The sequence below is a fragment of the Buceros rhinoceros genome, unplaced genomic scaffold (assembly GCF_000710305.1).
Source record: "Buceros rhinoceros silvestris isolate BGI_N320 unplaced genomic scaffold, ASM71030v1 scaffold22485, whole genome shotgun sequence".
Taxonomy (NCBI): domain Eukaryota; kingdom Metazoa; phylum Chordata; class Aves; order Bucerotiformes; family Bucerotidae; genus Buceros; species Buceros rhinoceros.
In genome coordinates, this window is record NW_010411473.1 from 1 (window position 1) to 18608 (window position 18608).

At 50.2% G+C, this 18608-nt stretch overlaps 1 protein-coding gene across 1 annotated transcript; it reads right to left on the reverse strand.

Annotated features, from left to right (window-relative positions):
* Positions 1 to 3186: 3186 nt before the first annotated feature.
* Positions 3187 to 18399, reverse strand: SUSD3 (sushi domain containing 3; the record flags this gene model as incomplete). The annotated part of the gene is made up of 4 exons (XM_010136039.1): positions 3187 to 3400; positions 13411 to 13575; positions 16407 to 16554; positions 18211 to 18399. Coding segments are annotated over 4 exons (716 nt in total), but the record flags the coding sequence as incomplete, so codon positions are not given.
* Positions 18400 to 18608: the final 209 nt, after the last annotated feature.

Sequence of the window (18608 nt, forward strand, 5' to 3'; positions counted from 1 at the left end):
AACCAAGACGTTTGTTTCCTCAAAGTTATGGGATTTCTTTTCTTTGTGTGTGCTAATAATTGCTAGCACCGCTTTGTACAGAACGGGTGGATTTCCGGTCCTATTTAAACGGTCACAGCATTATGGTTGGTGTGATCACTGTTTATTTCTTTGTTGGGTAGTAGGAGAGGAAGAAAAACAATTCTCTGACTCCAAACACAACGGCAGAAGCTGCGCAGCAAGTTCTCAGCTCTTTATTCCTGACCAGCTAAGCCAAACTTCTGGCTGTGAACAAAACAGAGCTGGGTGAAACCAGAGCCTGGAGCATCCCCGGGGTCTGGAAATCCCTGGTCTGTTTTAACTTCTTGCGTTTGTTACAGGAGTGAATTACACACACCCTGATTCTGCTGTGCGACACCCTGTCCTTAGCAATTTTGACAGAATTAGTGAAACAAGAGGATAATGCAGACAGTGGGAAAATTGAGTACCTCTTGTTCCCAGCACGGTGGAAAAGTCCACGTGAGGAATCAGCCCCTGCACACCGACCATAAATCACCTCGGTAATCATTACAGTCGTTACTGTGCTGGCTGTTAGGTTGTACATGGGATGATGAACAGCTTCACATGCAGCTTAAAGCCACACTCAGCTCAGTGTCTGATCCCTTGTGAAGTATAAATGAATCTCGACATAAAGAAGCTGAATTTTTTTTCCCCTAAAAGCGAAACATTGCAGTTCTTTGAAGGCAGGAAGCAAATAAAACTGTTTGCACACCCATCCCCTAAAATGGGTGTATAAATAAACAGCTGGAGATCTGGCAAACTGACGTTCAGCAGAGCTCCAGGGCAAGAACAAGGTCCGGTTGTCTACAGTGTCCTCAGGAGGACATCATCCACCTGCCAGCTCAGGGCCTTGCCTGACCGCCACTGGCCCGGAGGGCCAGGGAGGCTGGTGTGCAGCCGGCCAGCAGCCCAGCCTTCACGGATTAAAGGCCAGCGGCACCTGGGCACAGGTTAGGAGCCACTGCAGACTCCAGGTCGTGGATGCAACATACCTCCTGTGGGAAACTCTACTGTGAGTGTTTCCATGTGAGCTTGACCTTGAAACACGTAGCCTGGACACACACATGCTTAAGAATAGCACAAGGCATCCAGGGAACAAGCTGCTGCTGTGTGGCTTCACACCAGATGAACTTTCACTGCCTCGCTTGCTCTGCCCAGAGGAGTCTCACGTTTCCGTCGCTGCATTAGCATTAGCCACCAGGAATGAAGAAAGACCTGGCTTCTGAAAGATTTGCTCTCAAACAGCAGCTGGGAGTGCTTTCCTCTGGTGGAGGGAGCCCAGCCATCCCCAGGTGTCCTTCCAGAAAGCCCCGCTCCAGCAGTGAGGAAGAGCTGCGACAGCTGGAGCGCGTGGCTTTGTGCAGGGATTCCACATCACTGCATCTCACTTCCATTCGAGGGCACCCTGCGAGGGTCTCCAGCTGGCCCCTCTTAGGGACTGCCTTGGACAGAGACTTTATATAACTTTATAACGCATCTCTCAAAAACTTTCTGACCCCTTTGCCTCCTCCCGAACGTGGCAAGCAACCCGCCAGCTGCCTGTGGCAGCGTGGGACGGGCAGTGAAGCCGGTGCCAGCCCCGCCGCAGCCAGCGGCACATGCTGCGCACGGGATGGGGATGCAAGAACACGTCTGGGTCCAGAGTTGGCAGGCTCTGGCAGCATCCTGAAAAACTGCCAACAAAATGGTTCAGAGCACAGCTACGTTCTGCTGAACAGTAGCTGGTATTACTGCAATGAAGTCAGAACTTCACTGGAATGAGAGCTGAGAAGGGGAGCCCGTCGCCTTTCCGCAGCACATATTAGGAAGTGCCTTGCAGGGGCACAGCCTGTTGTCATGCACGGGAAGACGGAGCTTAGTAGGAACAACAACTAAAGAAGCTCCTTTGCTGCAGCTCCCACATCGCTGAAGTTCAGGCACGTGTTTTTCATCTCTGCAGGGTATGTCCAGGATAGAACAGGGCATTTCTAGGCCTCCCAGCAAGCTACAATAATTTGAATTTCAGAACTGAAACTTCAGAACTGAAGGTCTTCAGAGGATACCTGGATTCGTACAAGCAGGATGCACAATAAAATAGTCACTGGAGCTTTCTGTAAGACCGTATTGTCATCACAACAGGAATGTGACAATACCTGTTAGACAGCTCATGCTGGGAGAATAAATAAGGCTTCAACTTGCACAGAAATAACTAAACTGTAACTGCAAGGTATGTACGTGTGTGCCTATGAACAGCAGAGGAAGAGCCGCATTGGTTACTTAACTATTCAGAATGGACACACCCACCCACCCCCCCCCAATCCTTGTTTCCTCACACAGTGAGCAGATTAATAACAGGAGGAGCAGCAGGGTTCCAAAACCCAACATCTCCCCTTTCTTCCGAGCGCTCTGGCAGGGACGCTGCAGTGCTCGCTGAGCCGCGCTGCTCCAGGAAGGCTGCACTGCCTTCCCCTCCGCTCGGGCCACCCCGGTTGTGCTCTGTCACGATGGCACTGACATCAGCCATTAGTGGTCCATGGCACGGTCCCTTGCAGGGCAGCGTGGGCCATAAGAAGGCAGCACATTTCCCCACCCACTCTCCCCGCTCTGCCAGGTGGGTGCCTCTGGAGAGGAGCCTCTGTGCAGCCAGTCTCACCTGCCTCCGAAGGCGGAGCAGACGAATTAAACAAAAAGCCCTTCCTGGTACAAAACGACAGGGGTTTTTAATTAAAAACAGAAATTTATTGTAGTTCTATCATACTACTGTGTAAAAATATGGGGGATTTTCCATTCTGAAATGCTTACAAAACCTGCTGGTTAAAAGGAGGCTGCAGCCTTAGGAGTGAGCAGATATCGACAGTGACTCTGTATGAGGACATAGAGACACAGCCTGGCCACCGGTCCTCTCTGGGTACACAGGAGAAGGGTATTATGCTCCTGCCACGGTCACGGTACATAGCACACTGCAGAGAATGGCTACAGGCTGCCAGCCTCAGCACTCGGTTTTTCATTTGTGTCGGACCTTGAAGCACTTCTGTTAAATAGCCATCCTGGAATATAGAAAACTTTCCAATTCATAGCAGTAATTATCTTTCTATCTTGTCCGTAAGGCACATATGTCTATCCAAATTTCATTTTGGTCCAGAGAAGCAGTTGTATCTCAGCCACCAGCTACCCCGGTATCTGACGGCTGGGTTTGTTGTAACCATCCTTGTGTCCGTAGACCTCAGCCACATGTATTGACCCCACTGTCTGCACCGCAGCGCTGTGGCCCGGTACGGCTGGTCTCATGGGCACGCTGCGGCTCTTGGGCAACTCAGGCAGATGGTCGCTGTCCCTGCAGCACCCAGGAGCTGCACAGTCCCGAGTCCACTCCTCCTGGAACCTGCAAGCATGAAGGAAAAAGTTATTTCTGTTTCATTTGCTCTGGTGAGGGTACAGAACTTTCTAATCCATTTTATTTGCACATCAGGCATTCCACAAACAACTTGGGCTGTAACATATGGACTCGGTTCTCGTAGCATTAAAACCAGTTGGCAGCAGTGGGGCAGATAATTGCGTCTCTGTAAAAGACTTCGAAAAGGCTCATGAGGTTGATTTTAGTTAGGGTTGGGGCAGATGTTATTTGTTTGTTTTCCGTCAGATGCGTCCCTGGCTTCAATTTAGAGCTACGCTATCTGGAGAATCACAGAGAACACCTGAATGCTGAGACGGGTACAGAAGGAAAGTCCTTGCCTGGAGCGCTGTGGGGAGCACAAGGGCCAGGTGTGCTCAGGGGGATTTGAGGTGTCACTGGTAGAGTGGCCAGCAATGCTGAAGCAGCGCAGTCGCATCGTGGCTTGTGCAGGCCCTTGACTTCCTGACCCGGCTCCCGCCCGGCCTCCCAGATGGCACGGCAGGCTGCGACTCTGTAGCTGCCAGCTGCCAGCACTGGTGGTCACCGACCCATCCTGCTGCCACCCTTCCCCACCAGGAGAGGAGAGTTTGCCCAGCCATGGGATGAGCCAGCACAGCTGCTGACCCAGACAGCAAATAACCAACCCAGTGTGACGGTGTGGGCAGAGCAGCGGCAGCGGCGGCAGACAGAGATGGCCAGGTTTGTGCAAAGACGCTCAGAAAACCGCACACAACTCCCCAGGAAAACGGGGGGACAGGATCAGCCTGTCCTTGAACAGGAGGCACGATGGATGCAGCAGGCTCTGAGGACATTCTGTGAACCAGAGCAGGTACGACACAGTCTTCTCGGGTGGTGCCAAACCACTGCGGTCTGAGCACGAGGGCTTTTGTCAAACCAAAGTTGCTCCGTGGCAGCAGTCTGCAGGCAGGGCAGACCCCGAGGGTGCTCGCCCCACACTCCCTAGGTGAGCCAGCTCACGTGGCTCCTCCAGTTTCCGCTGATGCCATCGGTGCTGCCCACTGGACACAGCAGCCTGCACACCCGCATCCAGGACAACGATGGAAAGACCACCCATGGTCTTACCCTTTTGCTCCTGAAAAGCTGGTCAGGACACAGAAGCTGCACTCGGCAGTATCAGTTGCAGAAAGCCAGCAGAAATGCTCAGACGTGAAACGCGCATCTCTATAGGAACCGCAGGGGAAGAGGAAACAAAACCGAATAACCAAGGTCTTGCTGTTCCGGTACCAAGGAGAGACACTGCAGATACATCTGTCCTGTAGAGGAGAATAAATCTTGCTCTTCACTGGGAAAGCCACTATCTGGGGCACAAGCCACAGTCAGATAGTGCAAAGGCATCTGAAAACACCTCTGTGTTTGATGTGAGAAGGCTCTGTACCAGCGTAGTCAGAATACACTCATCAAGGACGTGCTGTTTTAACTGGGCCTTTTGATCTTGGAGCGTCACAAGTCCTCATGGATCTTTGTGATGGACACCAGATGGCCTTGCCATCAGGGGACAGAAGCTACACAGAGCAATGCTGGCGCTCTCACTGCTGAAAGGAAATCTGAGATACTTGCTGCTGTGCATTTAATTTTTTTTATAATATGAGGAACTCAGTTCTGTCCTCTGGCAGTGGTAGGCAATAGTTACTAAATTAAAATCCAATCAAAAGAGCATGTACTGGGAGAAGAACTGGGATAGAGGTTTTGCACGGCGTAGCCAGAGCCTTCGCAGACAGCCCTGCCCGGATGACAGTTCCAGTGGTGGTGCTCTGGTTATTGTGCCGCAGATACAGTTTACCTGGGCAGAACTCATCCCTTCCGGACCGTTCCTGCTGTGAAGCTCTGCACTGTGAAACTCCAGTTACCCACAGCCCACCACCAACTCAGAAAGCCAAATGGCTAAAACTGGGTGTGGAAAACAACTACCCTCCTGGTAAGCAATTTCTTCCTCCCATTTCGGAACTATTATGCTTCCGCTGACTGAAACGGGCTGAGGGCGAGGTGACAGCAGCCCCCTCCATTTACTGCAGTACACTGAACCCCGCGGACATCGGGGGGATTGCGAAGTCAGTGGAGTTCCACTGAATGGAAGCTGGGGAGAGCTATTAAGAGGGTTGAGGTGTCAACGAGGGACAGGTAGATGTGCAAGCCGTGGGCTTCCCACCACGCGCACGGCTATCAGTCAGACACAGCCTTTAGTCTGCCCCCTCATCCTCAGGAGCTCTGCACTGGATCCCAAATAAGTGTGAGGTTTTTTTCAAGTGCTTCAACTTTCCTCAACTCCAGTTTCCAGCTAAACTACTTCAAAACATCATGGTGGGAGGACTAGCAGACCTCCCTGTGCTCTTTCCTGGAAACGCAAACCCACGCAAGGACGCAAGGTGTTGAGCAGCCTGGCCAGATGCACAATACACCTGACAAGGGCAGACTGCATTTGACAGATGAACTCAGAGCTCCCACCTGGGGAGAACAACAGCCACCAGAGCATTTGTCAACGGGCTTTAGAGGAGTCACAGAATTCTGCTTTGTGTGACTTGAGAGCTGTTCCTAGCTGGAGGGGAAAACACTATGAAGGGGACACCCGAGCAGCGTGAGAGCTCAGAGCAGCGGGGCCACCACAAGGCCGCCCAGTGCTGGCACTGGCTCTGAAGAGATGTTTGTACCGGAGGGGGTTTTCATGCTGCCCTGTGTCTGGTAACTTTGTGCAGACTTGGGGGTAATCCTGGACGCATTATGAAAATAATAATAGCAGCTGTATTGAAAGCACATGTTGCTGTGCACACCCGCTCCATGCTCGCTGCGACGACAATCAAGACTGAAATTCAGAAGTGGGTATCGTTTAGCAGCCGGCTGTCCCACCCTTCGCGACAGGGCCCCTAGATGGAACCACCGCTCACCTCCCCATCTCGACTTTCTTCGAAACGTGTGTGTCAAAAGGTACTGGCAGATTTTAGTCTGGCGGTGGGGAACACGAAGCTCAGTCATCACAAACTAGAGGAAAAAACCCCTCCACCAATAGAGAAGCTCAAGATGGGACGACTCGCAGGGTGGGACCGTCCATGCAAAAGCTTGAAGAGGAAACCTGCCCCTCTGCTGTGCTGGGTCTCCTCCCCTGTGGGCCCAAGTGCCACGTGGTCACACAGCGCAGGAGTAGGGGACTGCATTGACTGCACACGGTTGTATCACTCCGGCCATTTGCCCTTCCACTGGATGGTGCATGGGGCAAAGGGTAACCACCACCTGGTGATGGGTCCCACTTCTTTCTCTTCCTGCAGCCCCGGGAGCAGCCCACTGCCGCTCTCTGCAGTCTGAGCCTTTAGCTGAGCCGGGGGGACACGCTCAGAGCCACGTGGAGATTCAGCGCGCTGTGCAAGCGACTCTGCGCAGGGACCTCTGCCCTCGGCAGCAAGAGCCAGCAGGGCTGAGCTCCGCACGCCCGAGAGCCCAGACAAACCAGAGCCGTTGCTGACAGCGGAGCCCATCACAACAGTGAACGCATGGATCTTTTGGAGGGAGTGAAGGTCCAGCTCTCTGGTGAGACCGCTGACCTCCAAAAGCTCCCAGATAAATCATCGTCCTGTCTTGCACTAAGTCACTGCTGTAGGGGTTTTGCCCCCTTAATTCTCCCACATCTCCTGTTAGCCATTCGAGGTGTCCTGGTGGATTTTTCTCCTTCTTCTGACATTTTCACTGAGCTTTGCAGCAGCCTGTCTCTCGACATAACTATTTTTTCAAGTGTTGTCCCCTTTCGCTGTGGTAAATCTACACCACGCTATCCTGCTCCTTCAGATCCTTCAGCTTTTTAATCTCTTCTGCTTAGGTGTTCAGAGGGGAAAAGCAGCTGGGAACGTGCCCTCACGGGGGCAAAGGGCAAGGCAGGAACTTGGCCAATTGTCCCGTCCCATCTTCTCCATACTTCTGGAGGGTCCTTTGGCTTCCAGCCGTGCTCCACAGCAAGCCTGGACAGACATGAACATTTCCTAGAGCAACACCAGCTTCTGATTTGCACCTTCCTTGCAACCCCTTACACGAGGCAGTGGAAAACTGCAACTGTTAGAGCCACTAAATCGAAGAGAAAAAGAAAACACGTTTCATCTTACTCTGGAGGCCAAAGCTATGAGCGAACTCCACCAACCCTGCCTATCTGTGACTTCTCGGACTGACTGAGAACGCCAAGGGGCCTCTCCTCAGAGCCTGCTGGCTTTGGGCTTTTTCACTTGGACATCTTTGTTGTTGGATTGTCCTTGTTTGCTTTTTGCCAGGTACGCTGGAGATGCATCTTGTAGTCAGAAAGAGTGCTTGTACAAAAATTTCGGGTACTAAAAATACCTTCTGTGGGAGAATATATCAGCCTGTTTCTCTGCAGAAGAGATTTTTTTCTTGGTAATATGTTCCAGCTGTAGTGGATATCTGAAAGGAGGACTGTAAACCTACTGAGACAGGGGCTTTTCCGTTTGACTCACTCCTGCAGTCAGATGAGCTGCTTCACAGAGAATGTTTTATAACTTGGCCTGGACCCGTGTGAAATAGTTCACCTCAAAACTGTCCAAACATGGAATGTACAACTTCTTCCAAATGCTTCCACACCGGAGGAAAAATTTCTTTGCTGCTCCTTAGTTGTACTTCTGAGCTGGTCTAGTTTCTTCGTGGTTGTCATCTCAGCTGACAGAAGATGAAAGGGAGTTAGTCTACAGCTAAATTCGTACACTCTGCCTGAGTGTGGGAAATATCGGACCATCAGTTCTCCCTTGCAAAGTAAGAGCACACCCCTGAGTCCAGGGAGGATCTGTGCCAGGGCAGGTTACAGGACTGTTCTGCTGACGAAGCAAAGACCCCAGAGGCTTCCTTAGGTGTGGCTGTTTCTCACCATCATTAGGAAGTGGATGCAATGAGCATCTCAGCTTTTTCTTTTCACTGCCTAGCTGCATCCATCCCTCCCCGGACAGCTATCTTCCTGCGCACGCTGGTGCACACACACGCTACGGCTCAGACAGCGGCTCTGCAGTGTCCGTGCCTGCCAAAAAGGGTTTGCTCTTTGCTCTCACAACGGTTACGCTCCATTGTGCATATCTTTACACCTCCTCCTAGAGGCATGGCTAGGACTACTGAATGGAAAAGAGGAGGCTGCTGTTTCAGTTTGGGAGACACAAGGAAGCCGCTGGAGTTTCTTCCCCTTACTCCAGGCCGGGGATCCCAAGGTCACCTGGCCCCAACGCACCTCTACCAACCATTCACCTGGGGAACGGCTACCGCTGGCCCATGGCAGCAGGTGTGCATAGCCCCGCGCAGGCGTTAGCATGACCCCACTCTTCTTTTGACCTCCTTTCTTTAATATCATCTCTTACTGGAATTCACCCCTGTCCCTCAAACGTTACCAGTAGCTGGCACAGAGGAAGGACACTGGTCGTTAAGCTTCTCTTTACTGTTATTTTACTCTGAGCCTGACGCGGGGCAGAGGACAGCCTGCCTGCTCAGGCAGCTGACCAAGACCAATCTCTGCCACATGGCTGTTTGCTGAGGCCGGAAGAGGACTGTCCATCTCGGGTGGTGGTTGCCCAAGCCATTATTCCAGAGAATGATTCCTGCAGGGTCAGGTATTATTCTTTGTCAGAAAATAACTGACTCAAACGCAACATCTCCTGCCCAGGAACACACCCACTTCAAACACCCTCATAACCAGCACGGCATTCAAATGCAAGTTCCTCTGTGGTACCAAATGTCCCTGGTGCTGAGGACACTCCCCAGCAAGACCCATGGGGTCTGTGTATCTCCAGGCAGGCGTGATGCTCTCTGGAGGAAGGCCTCTCATTTTGGATGAATGATGCCAGCAGTCCTGGTTTCATTCTCACGCAGAACTGGGAAGATTTTTCAGTCTTCAAATGTTGCAGAGAACAGCATATGACTACTGATTTAAGGCTTTTCTCCTGACACATACTTCGGTCAGGCAGCTGGAGCTATCCCCAATACACACCCATGCTGTAGAGCCCTGCCTCTGCCCAGCAATCCTCCCAAGGGCTGTTCTGGGGTTCATGCATATTGTTCTTCTCTAACCACATGGCCCAGAGCTGCAGCTAATCTCCCTTCCAGAGATAGCAGATGCTTTTCTTCAGCTAATGTCTCAAACCTCTGCATCGCGCAGCAACCTGCTATCTCTGCTCTACGCTCTAAACTTCTGAGAAGCAGCGCTGGGGAAAACATGTCCCTCCCAACGGCCCCATGCCTCATGACTTATCTCTCCCTGCTCACCATTCGTTAGCTCTTCAAACATTATAGCAGCGTAGACATGCTGCAAACGCTTGCAGCTCCTGCACGTAAGACTTCCTGCTACAAATGGGTATTTTTAGCCTCATTAGGATTCCTCACATCCAAATGAAAGAGGTGGCATCAACAGTGACTGCACTCTGTAGTTAATGACCCCAGGTATTTGTAGACCTATTTCTCAGCATTTTAAAGCAATTTGTTCAAGCAGCCAAGAAGCCAGAATGGGGCTCATTATAACTTGAGTAGCTGCCACTACAGTTTAAGATTTCCCTGCAAAATTACATCTTCACCACATTTGTTCCATGCTTCAAATGTGAGCAGAAAAAGATCTCATTTTGTGGCAGACAAGTCCGGAACAGCACGCCGGAGCCTCTGCTGTCCAACAGCTGGGCTTCTACATTATTGATACCTTCTATACATCAGCATCCTGCATTACGTCACCTCGCTTCAGCCAGAACTAAATTATCCTAAATTATTCTGTAAACCGTAACAAGTATCTTACCTGTCTGAGAGAATCGGCCCTTTGTTTTATTTGTTCTTACAGTATTTTTGATCCTTGAAGTGGTGAATCACAACATTTCTCTCTAGTTAATCTCTAAATCTATTTCACTTAAGTCTGAAAAGCAGCACGACCCACATCCTTTTCTAGTCAAAAATAGGTTAAGATATACTCGAGGGTCTTCTTCAAGGGTGGAGGAGTTCTTACTCCTCATGTAGGTCATATGTTACATGAAGAAGCAGCAGAAGAGGTTTTTTACGAGAAGCAAATGCTATTGTAGAAACAACTTCAATTACCAAGCCTCCACCCACTCTTTTCTCAGACAAGGGCACCACTCATCTCGCAGCCATCCCCTTCGAAGGGGGTTGCAGAGCCACTTCCAGTGGCTGTATCACAGCGAACAGCACGTACTGCAGCCCAGAAAGGGGCAGGGGGCAGATGAGAGGCCCCCCGTGCTTCTGAGGACAGTTCCTTTTTAGACAAACAAAATAGGATTTCTGATTTGCTCAGAGATCTAGTGATGTCTCCAAATGTCTGAAATGCTAACGCAAGAACAGAACAGAACAGAACGGAACAGAATAGAGTAGAATAGAACAGAGTATTTCAGTTGGAAGGGACCTACAACGGTCACGTAGTAGTGGTACAACTGCCCGACCACTTCAGAGCTTACCAAAAACTAAAGCACACGATAAAGGGCATTGTCCAAATGCCTCTTGAACACTGACAGGCCCGGGGCATCGACCACCTCTCCAAGAAGCCTGTTCCAGGGTTTGACCACCTCTTGGTAAAGAATGTCACATCTGAAGCTTCCTTGAGGAGCCTCGGTTGTCTTTTGGCGTGTTCGTGACCATGGACACACACGTGGGTTCACGTGCATGCAGCGATACACAGAATCCTCTCTTTGATCTTGCTTGCCCTCACTTTTGCTGCTTTTTCCCAACCACGCTGCTTGCCTTTATTTATTTCCTCGGACAATCAACGCTACGGCAGCTCCACCACTACAGCAACATCCACATGGCTAGAGATTTCCTCCAAGCACAGGCTGCCAACATGTCCACTTCACGTTAAATGGAGGAAGGTACCGCAGAAATAACCCAGGCACTGAACACGTCCTCTCAGGCTGGTCTCCCCAGCATAAGCCAGTTTCATGTCTGCACCTCCCCAGGGATCTGCCTGCGCTGTCCTGCTGTTCCCAGTAAGCAGGATGCACATGGGATGGCGAAACTTAGCCTAACTGGCCACACACCAAAAATAAGTCTTGCAGGTGAAACACAAAGCTGACAGATCATTTGTGGTGTTCAAGAGCTGGTAGCAGAATTCCACATCCCACCCTGTGCACACATCCATCCAACAGAATTAAACTAGGAATTAGCATCTGTTACGAACCCTCATGAAACAGATCTTATTGGAGCAAAGAGAGGGAACAAGGTACAAATCGATGAAGGGTCACACCACACCTGCTCCTAGAGCAATTCCAAGACAGTTTTATTCAGAGTCTGTCACAGCTTCAATGCCATTTCCACCCCAGAGCAGAAGCAGCGTCCCTTCTCCCCATGCAAAACAGCTGGACTTTTGCTCTGGGGCGCGCAGACTAATACCTGCTCTCCTAGCTGGGTTTCACTCTGGCTGGTAATTAGCCCGGATCATCACCTCTGCACGGCAGACATAAAGCAGACCGTGATTAATAGTGGACCTCGTGCATCAGGAGGAGGGTACATGTGCAGAGCATTTAACACAGACGTCTGGTTCTCTACGCAGGAGACAAAGCGCTCACAGGCTTTCCTCCTCCCGTCCTCTGCAGTTCCCCACTGAAGCTGTATGTTCTCCAGTTTCATAAAGAAATAATAAATGTGCTGATTTCTGGCCCAGAGAAGCTGCATAGCCAGAGGAACTGACTATTCCCTGCTACTTCCAGTGTTCAGAATGTGGTAAACAGAACACGGCAGCTGCTGCTCCACGGGGTGCTGCAGAGGAACCCAGAAGGAGCTCGCGGCTCCAGCCGAGCACTAACCTCTGCTTACAGCCCTCTGAAAGTTTACCTACATTATCTGAAAAGCAGATTATACTTACACAAAACATTAACATTGGGGCAGATTGAAGCTGCCCAAAATTAAAAATTGCATCCTGAGTCTTCTAAAAACCGTTTAGGCTATAATCGGCATTTAATTAGGTTTATACATCTTTCTGAAACCACCCGGAGCCAGGAATGGATTAAGCAGCCATCCGACTTTGTGCAAGTGCTCCATTTGAATATCAGTTCCAGCTGCGCTGTGACATGGAAGTAGGTTTATAATCTGCATAAAATTGTTTTCCGCAGGTAACGCCACAAATCACAGGCGCCGCTGTACACGCACGCTCTACGAGCGAGCAGCAGTGAATTCAGTGCAAACAAGGACTGCGCTATATATTATTGACACGATGAAGCAGAGCCCAAAGGGTGTAAAATACACAATGATGTGTTTATATGAATAGCAATAGCAAACCAGCAGCAGAACCTAACATGTTTTTATTTCTCTGTTTTCCTTCTGCTGGCAGCACCACAGCCAGCACCACACCCGCCGACACTTTCAGAGGTGATCTTGAATGGACACAAAAAACACCCCTGCCCACCACCCACCTCCCACAGCAGGTGATGCGCCTTATTTCGGTGGGGACATCTCTCCAGGGTGAGAGGTCCCACGCTACAGCCATTCACGCTGCCTTGCGGGTAAGGATCCCCCTGTGACCACCCGGCACACCCTGATGATGAAACGACACCTCTCCAGAGAGCTCTCACAGTCACTGCGGGACAAGCGCTAATACTCCGTGCTCACCTGCTGTCCCGGGTGTCCGCGGCTGCCTCCTCTCCTAAGGCTCTCAGGAAGGCCGGCACTTTGACACCTCTAACCCATACCGAGCAGTGACTTCCCAGCTGCAGCTTAGCATCAATTTAACAAAGCCAATTAAAAACCTCTCCCCAGTTAATCTGGTCCCTGCAGACCAGGCTTAACCGAGCACCACTGGCACAGGTGAAAGAAGCTGTACGGAGGGAGGCGACGCTCAGCTCCTTTGCTGTCTTGCTTTCTGGCAGGATTAACTCCCCCGAGATGGGCGAGTTCGAGGACAAGCCCTGACAACCCACTGTCATCACTTCCCCTCCAGGGACATCCCTTTAAAATGCATTTTCAAGGAATCTTCTTTCTAAAATTTGCTCAACAAACTCATTCAGCCTCGTTCTGCGCGTTACTGGCCTTACCTGTAGCCTTGGTTATCATACGCCACGTTAGTCACATCCACAAACACGGATTTAGTCCTGAGTTTCCCATTGTTGTTGTTGCTGTTTCTCCCCTTGAAGCCAAAGTAAGCCTCCTGCATGCGCTCTAGCTCCTCAGCCCGGAGCTGGTACCACAGCTGCATGTCTCTGCGAACGAAGCAAGGGGGAACCACGTTACTGTGATAAAGGGCTTTGCATCTGCTCCTTCATCTGACCCCAGACCTGACGCGCTGCAGTTTAAACCCTGATCCAGGTGCGCTGAAGACGGCACTTAAAGACACGCTGCACTCCAAGCGCGAGTCAAACTCCCAGAGACTTAAATACCCGCCGAAACACCTTCAGGTGGGGGGCTCTTCAACAGCGTAAGTGTCACGCTGTAAACCAGCATTATTTTAAGTGTTATCCAGTGCTCCTCAAAACACAAACAAGCAAACAGAAACAGCAATTTTCTTATGAGCACCTGTGGATAGTTCAAAGGAACAACCCCCCACAGACACGTCAGTTTGATTCAGTGGATTCGGAGACTACAGGTAACAGGGAAAGTCACTTGAGGTGTTGTGTCAATGTTCTCATGGACCTTCATCAGAGACACACATCTGGCCAGATCCTGTCATAGCTGAAAAGACTACAGACCGTTCCCATTTCACGGGTTATTTCAGAAAGAAAAAGGTATTTTCTGTGAATTTCTGGAGCACTGCCATTCCTAAGGGTTCAAAACCCACCAGGCAGGTTGGAGAGATGAACCGACTTTAAAATGGAGGAGACAGGTCACGCTGCCTTTGTTAAAAGCAGGGCTTATTCAGTTGTCTTCTAGATTTCTTCTTGGAAATGTTCGAGGTGCTTTCCATGCTGCTCTCTACAACTCTGGGCAGAAAAAATTCACAAATTCTTTTCTTGTTTTTAAAAGCCTAAGATTCCCCTAATCACAAATATTCCCACTAGCCGATGGGACAAGATTAAGCTGCGAGGGCTGGCAACGCTGATCTGGTGTCATTTCTGTCCTCTCAGGACAAAATCCTGCTCCTACCGAAGCAAACGGCAGCTACGCTCTCGCAGTGGGACAGGGTCTGCGAGCAGGCCAAATTATGTGAGGACTTTCAGCAGCCTTTGCCCTTTTCTTTTCCAAGTGCAGGTAGAACACGAGGTGGTAGTTGAAAGGCCATCAGACAGATAGCCTGCAAGACAGGTTTGTAGCTGAGGTGATCTGCCCTAGCAGACCAACTCAAAGAGCCCAAGAAGGTGGATACACTTCAAAGCTAAGGCAAGAGGGCAGCCTCCCCTCCCTCCCTGCAGGTACCCCACCTTTTCTTTCAGAGATGGTCTAAGAGACACTCATTCTGTATGAAGACATCAAGCCTGCGCTTCTCTTCAGGTTAATGCTTTGTGCACCCAAATTGTGCATGGATTCACATTTTCCAACTCCCTCAACAACTCCATCCCACTGCACGCTGCAGTACCGGCTGCCGGCCGAGCGAGTTTCACGCAGGGCTACATTACTCCTTCTGGCGTGACACGGACAGTTTCTGTATCCTCTCAGGACTGTCAGACACACCATGTCTACAGCGCCCTGAGGCTCCCCCCCAGGAGTGGGGCTCAGTCCCGGACAGGCCAGGCTGGAGCAGCTCCTTCAGGAGGCAGCGAGGAGAGGACAGAGGATGGGGCGAACTGAGAAGCTCCCAGCAAAGAGAATCATTCTATGTCCTGATGACAGAACCAGGTCAAAATGTCTGTTGTGAAGGATGTCTTTCGTAAGAGAAAAATAGCAAGTTGTCAAAGTCATGTGAATGGCAAATTTTGACAAAACTTCATTTAAAATAAATGAAAAACAAGGTCTTTGATATGAACAGTTTTATCAAAAAGAAAGTGGTGATTCAAAAAATGCCAATCAACCCTTTCATTTCAAAAATTATTTCTTGCTATCACTGAAAACCTAGTATTACGAATGACACCAAAGACTTTCTTTATTGCCTCACAAAATCCTTTCAAGGGAAATAGGAAATCTGTATTTTGGTTACAATCAGATTTCAAAATGACAGAATTTCCCCCCTAAGCTGGTTTCCAAGCAGCTCTAGATGAAACACAGCTCGGAACAGAGACCTGCTCTTGCGTCCCCCGCAGCCTCCTCTGCTCCACTGCTATTCCGCCTCACTCCAAACACTCCTCTGAAGCAAGAAGAGGCTTAAAACCAACCAGAAGCGCAGCTTAGTGTCTGCACAGCTGGCACCAGTGGGACAGGGTGCGGCCCCTGCCCCGAGCCACGCGCAGCACTGCGTGGAAACAACGAGCAGGAAAAGCGAGAGGGAAGTGAAGCAGAGGGGCCCATGGAGAGCCTTCTGCAGCAGGTGACTTTGGATGGATGCTCTCATGAACAACAGTGGCTTGCCTTTAGCTAAAGTTCAGCCAGCTGGGGTCATGCAGCCCCCCTGCACACGGAGTTGTTATAATGGACTGGATTGGAAAACCCTGTTTATAATCCTGCCTGCGGACTTGCGCTTCAAGCCTGCAGACAAACCCCTTCGTCCTTCCGGCACAGTGCTGTGACAGCTCTGGGTATGCTTTGCAGATGGCGCGGGCTCTCACGGTTTTGACATGGAAGGTTAATTTTCCCTGCAGAATTCAAGGAAACCAAAGGAAAGAGAGAGAGAGGAAGGGAAAATGCTGCCAATCTTAAATAATTCAAGGAGAGAAAGACTGGGCCAGCAAATAAGACCTGTACATTCAGCTTCTGTATAATCCTGCGTAAACCCAGATCTGCCCAGGCCCACTGAGGTCATCTGGTATCAACAGACATTAGGTGCCTAAACACTCTTGAATTCTTGCTGTGCCTAAAGCCTGACCTACAGATTAGGGAGTGTAAGCAATGAGCATCACTGCAATGTTGTGAGCATCAAGTCCTCTGAAGCTCCCTGCAACCGCAGCAGTGGGGTCTGCACGACCCACCGTCACATGCCAGTCTTAAAAGTCTTTTCTTGACGTACCTTTGAGTCCTCCTCCTTTCACTCTTCTTCACACACTTGATGAGACAACAAGTTAAAAAAGCCATGGACATCAGCAGGATGATGGCACAGCTCACGATGGAGGCAATCACTGCGACCTTAAATCCAAAAGCTTCGTATTTTGAAATGGCTGCAGCAAAGCAAACAGAAGCATGTTTCTAAGATCAAACCAGGAATTTTCTTTCACATTTCCATTAAACCATGCTGAAGCGTACCTTCTTCACCCTTCTGCTAACAATAGCTCACTGAGGACTTCCACGTTAGTATGTGTCAAAATATCAGAGCATCTCGGCTTCAGCTTAGAGCTGTGGAAGCCTCAGATTGGGTTATTTAAAAATCTCCTGTTTGTAAGCTACTGATGAATTGTTCACAAGTGCTTCACCACTGCAGATAATTGAACACAATGTTTCTAGTGCTGCGGCAGCTAAGAAGCACAGCTCTATCGGTGTATCAAATGCAGCAGAGCTAGCAGACCCCTATGAGCAGATGTTAAAGACTGGAGCTGCAAAACCAAATACTGGTGGGGTAAATGGTTTAAGGAAGCCCTTTAGAGCAAGGACATTTTCATACAATTACATCTGATTTGGCAGGCAGTGAACAGCAGGTCTTCCTCTGTTTGGGGAAAGATGCAGGAGAAGAAGGGACAGTATCTGCAGAGCTGGGTGCTCACAGTAATCTGATGCTGGAAGTGAATTTTCCAGACAAAAGGGGAGTGGGAATGCGGTGTGGCACAGCTATCATGGACCTCTGCCAACTCAGGGGGAGCACTAAGCACGCCTTGCTTCAGAACTCCTCTAGTTCTTCCAACAGCATGATGTCCAGCCTCAGAAACGGTTCAGCTGAGCTCCACACACAGCTCTGAATTTCTGCAGCCCCTGGAGAGAAGGACTTCTCTCATTTTGCTGTCATGGAACCCCTCAAATGAGAAGGAAGAACAGCTGAGTTTGTGAGAGAGCGACAAAGTGTCTAAGAGAGCCACCCATCCACCGGTGGTTTAAAATCCTACGATGTCTGAGGCACAGACAGTGGTTCTCAAAGCTCAGAGGTACCACGCTTGCTTGGCCTGCTCCTAGTCAAATTACCCCCGATCTCACAATAAACCAGAAGCAACACAGCGTGAGAGGCCGTTACTGTTGTTGCCATTCAAACACCATTTGTTAATATGCGGCTGCCCACGGGCAACAACCTAGAATTATTCAAAAGATATCACTGTGTCTCTTTCACAGCAAAAATGTCTTCAGGAAAGAATGCCAGAAGATCAGAGGGTTTGCAGCTATGCTTGCACATTAGCTGGTCACATCTCTGCATTTCCTGAGGAAGGTACAGCTTGTAGCCACAGAGCCACAGCGATTCCAGGTGCAACACTATCGGGAGTTTGGGCATAAATCCCACCGAGGATCTTCCGAGTCACGGTCGTGAATGGTGTCATCGCACATCTCGCGCGCGATTACCATCAGTGGGGGCAACTTTGAAAGAAACTTTGAAAGAAACTTCTTCCTTGCACAGTCGTCTAGAATCAATCCTAATGTCCTACAACGTCCTACAGTGACAGACAGGGCAAAACACACACAGTGCTGCCCAACGGTCGTGAATGGTGTCAGAGCACATATGGAGCGCGATTACCATCAGTGGGGGCAACTTTGAAAGAAACTTTGAAAGAAACTTCTTCCTTGCACAGTCGTCTAGAATCAATCCTAATGTCCTACAACGTCCTACAGTGACAGACAGGGCAAAACACACACAGTGCTGCCCAGAGGGACGGGGAATGGTTTGGGAAGAACCTTACGCTTGCAGGAGGGCACTTCGGCTGTCCACTGGGTACTGTTTCCCTTCCAAATGCAGGTGATGAAGCCCGGTCCCTCCAGCTGATGCGTGTCAGAGCACTGGAACGTGATCACCGTCCCCACACCTGTGCCATTGCCATGGATGACCTGCAGCGTGCCGAGCTGGGGAGGGACGACACGGCTGCACTGCCCTGCAGCACAGAAACAAAGTGAGACAATGGTCAGGGCAAACAGCGAAGGTCCACTTATGTTTTATTGCAATCGGACTGTAAACCAGTCCAAGTGACTGGTCAAAACAAATCACAGACCTCGGGGAGGGCGATGCTGACTGCTCTGCCAAGAACCGGCCCAAGGCCAGACCCCCTTCGGTGCCATTCAGCAGCTCTGCTACCCTGACCTG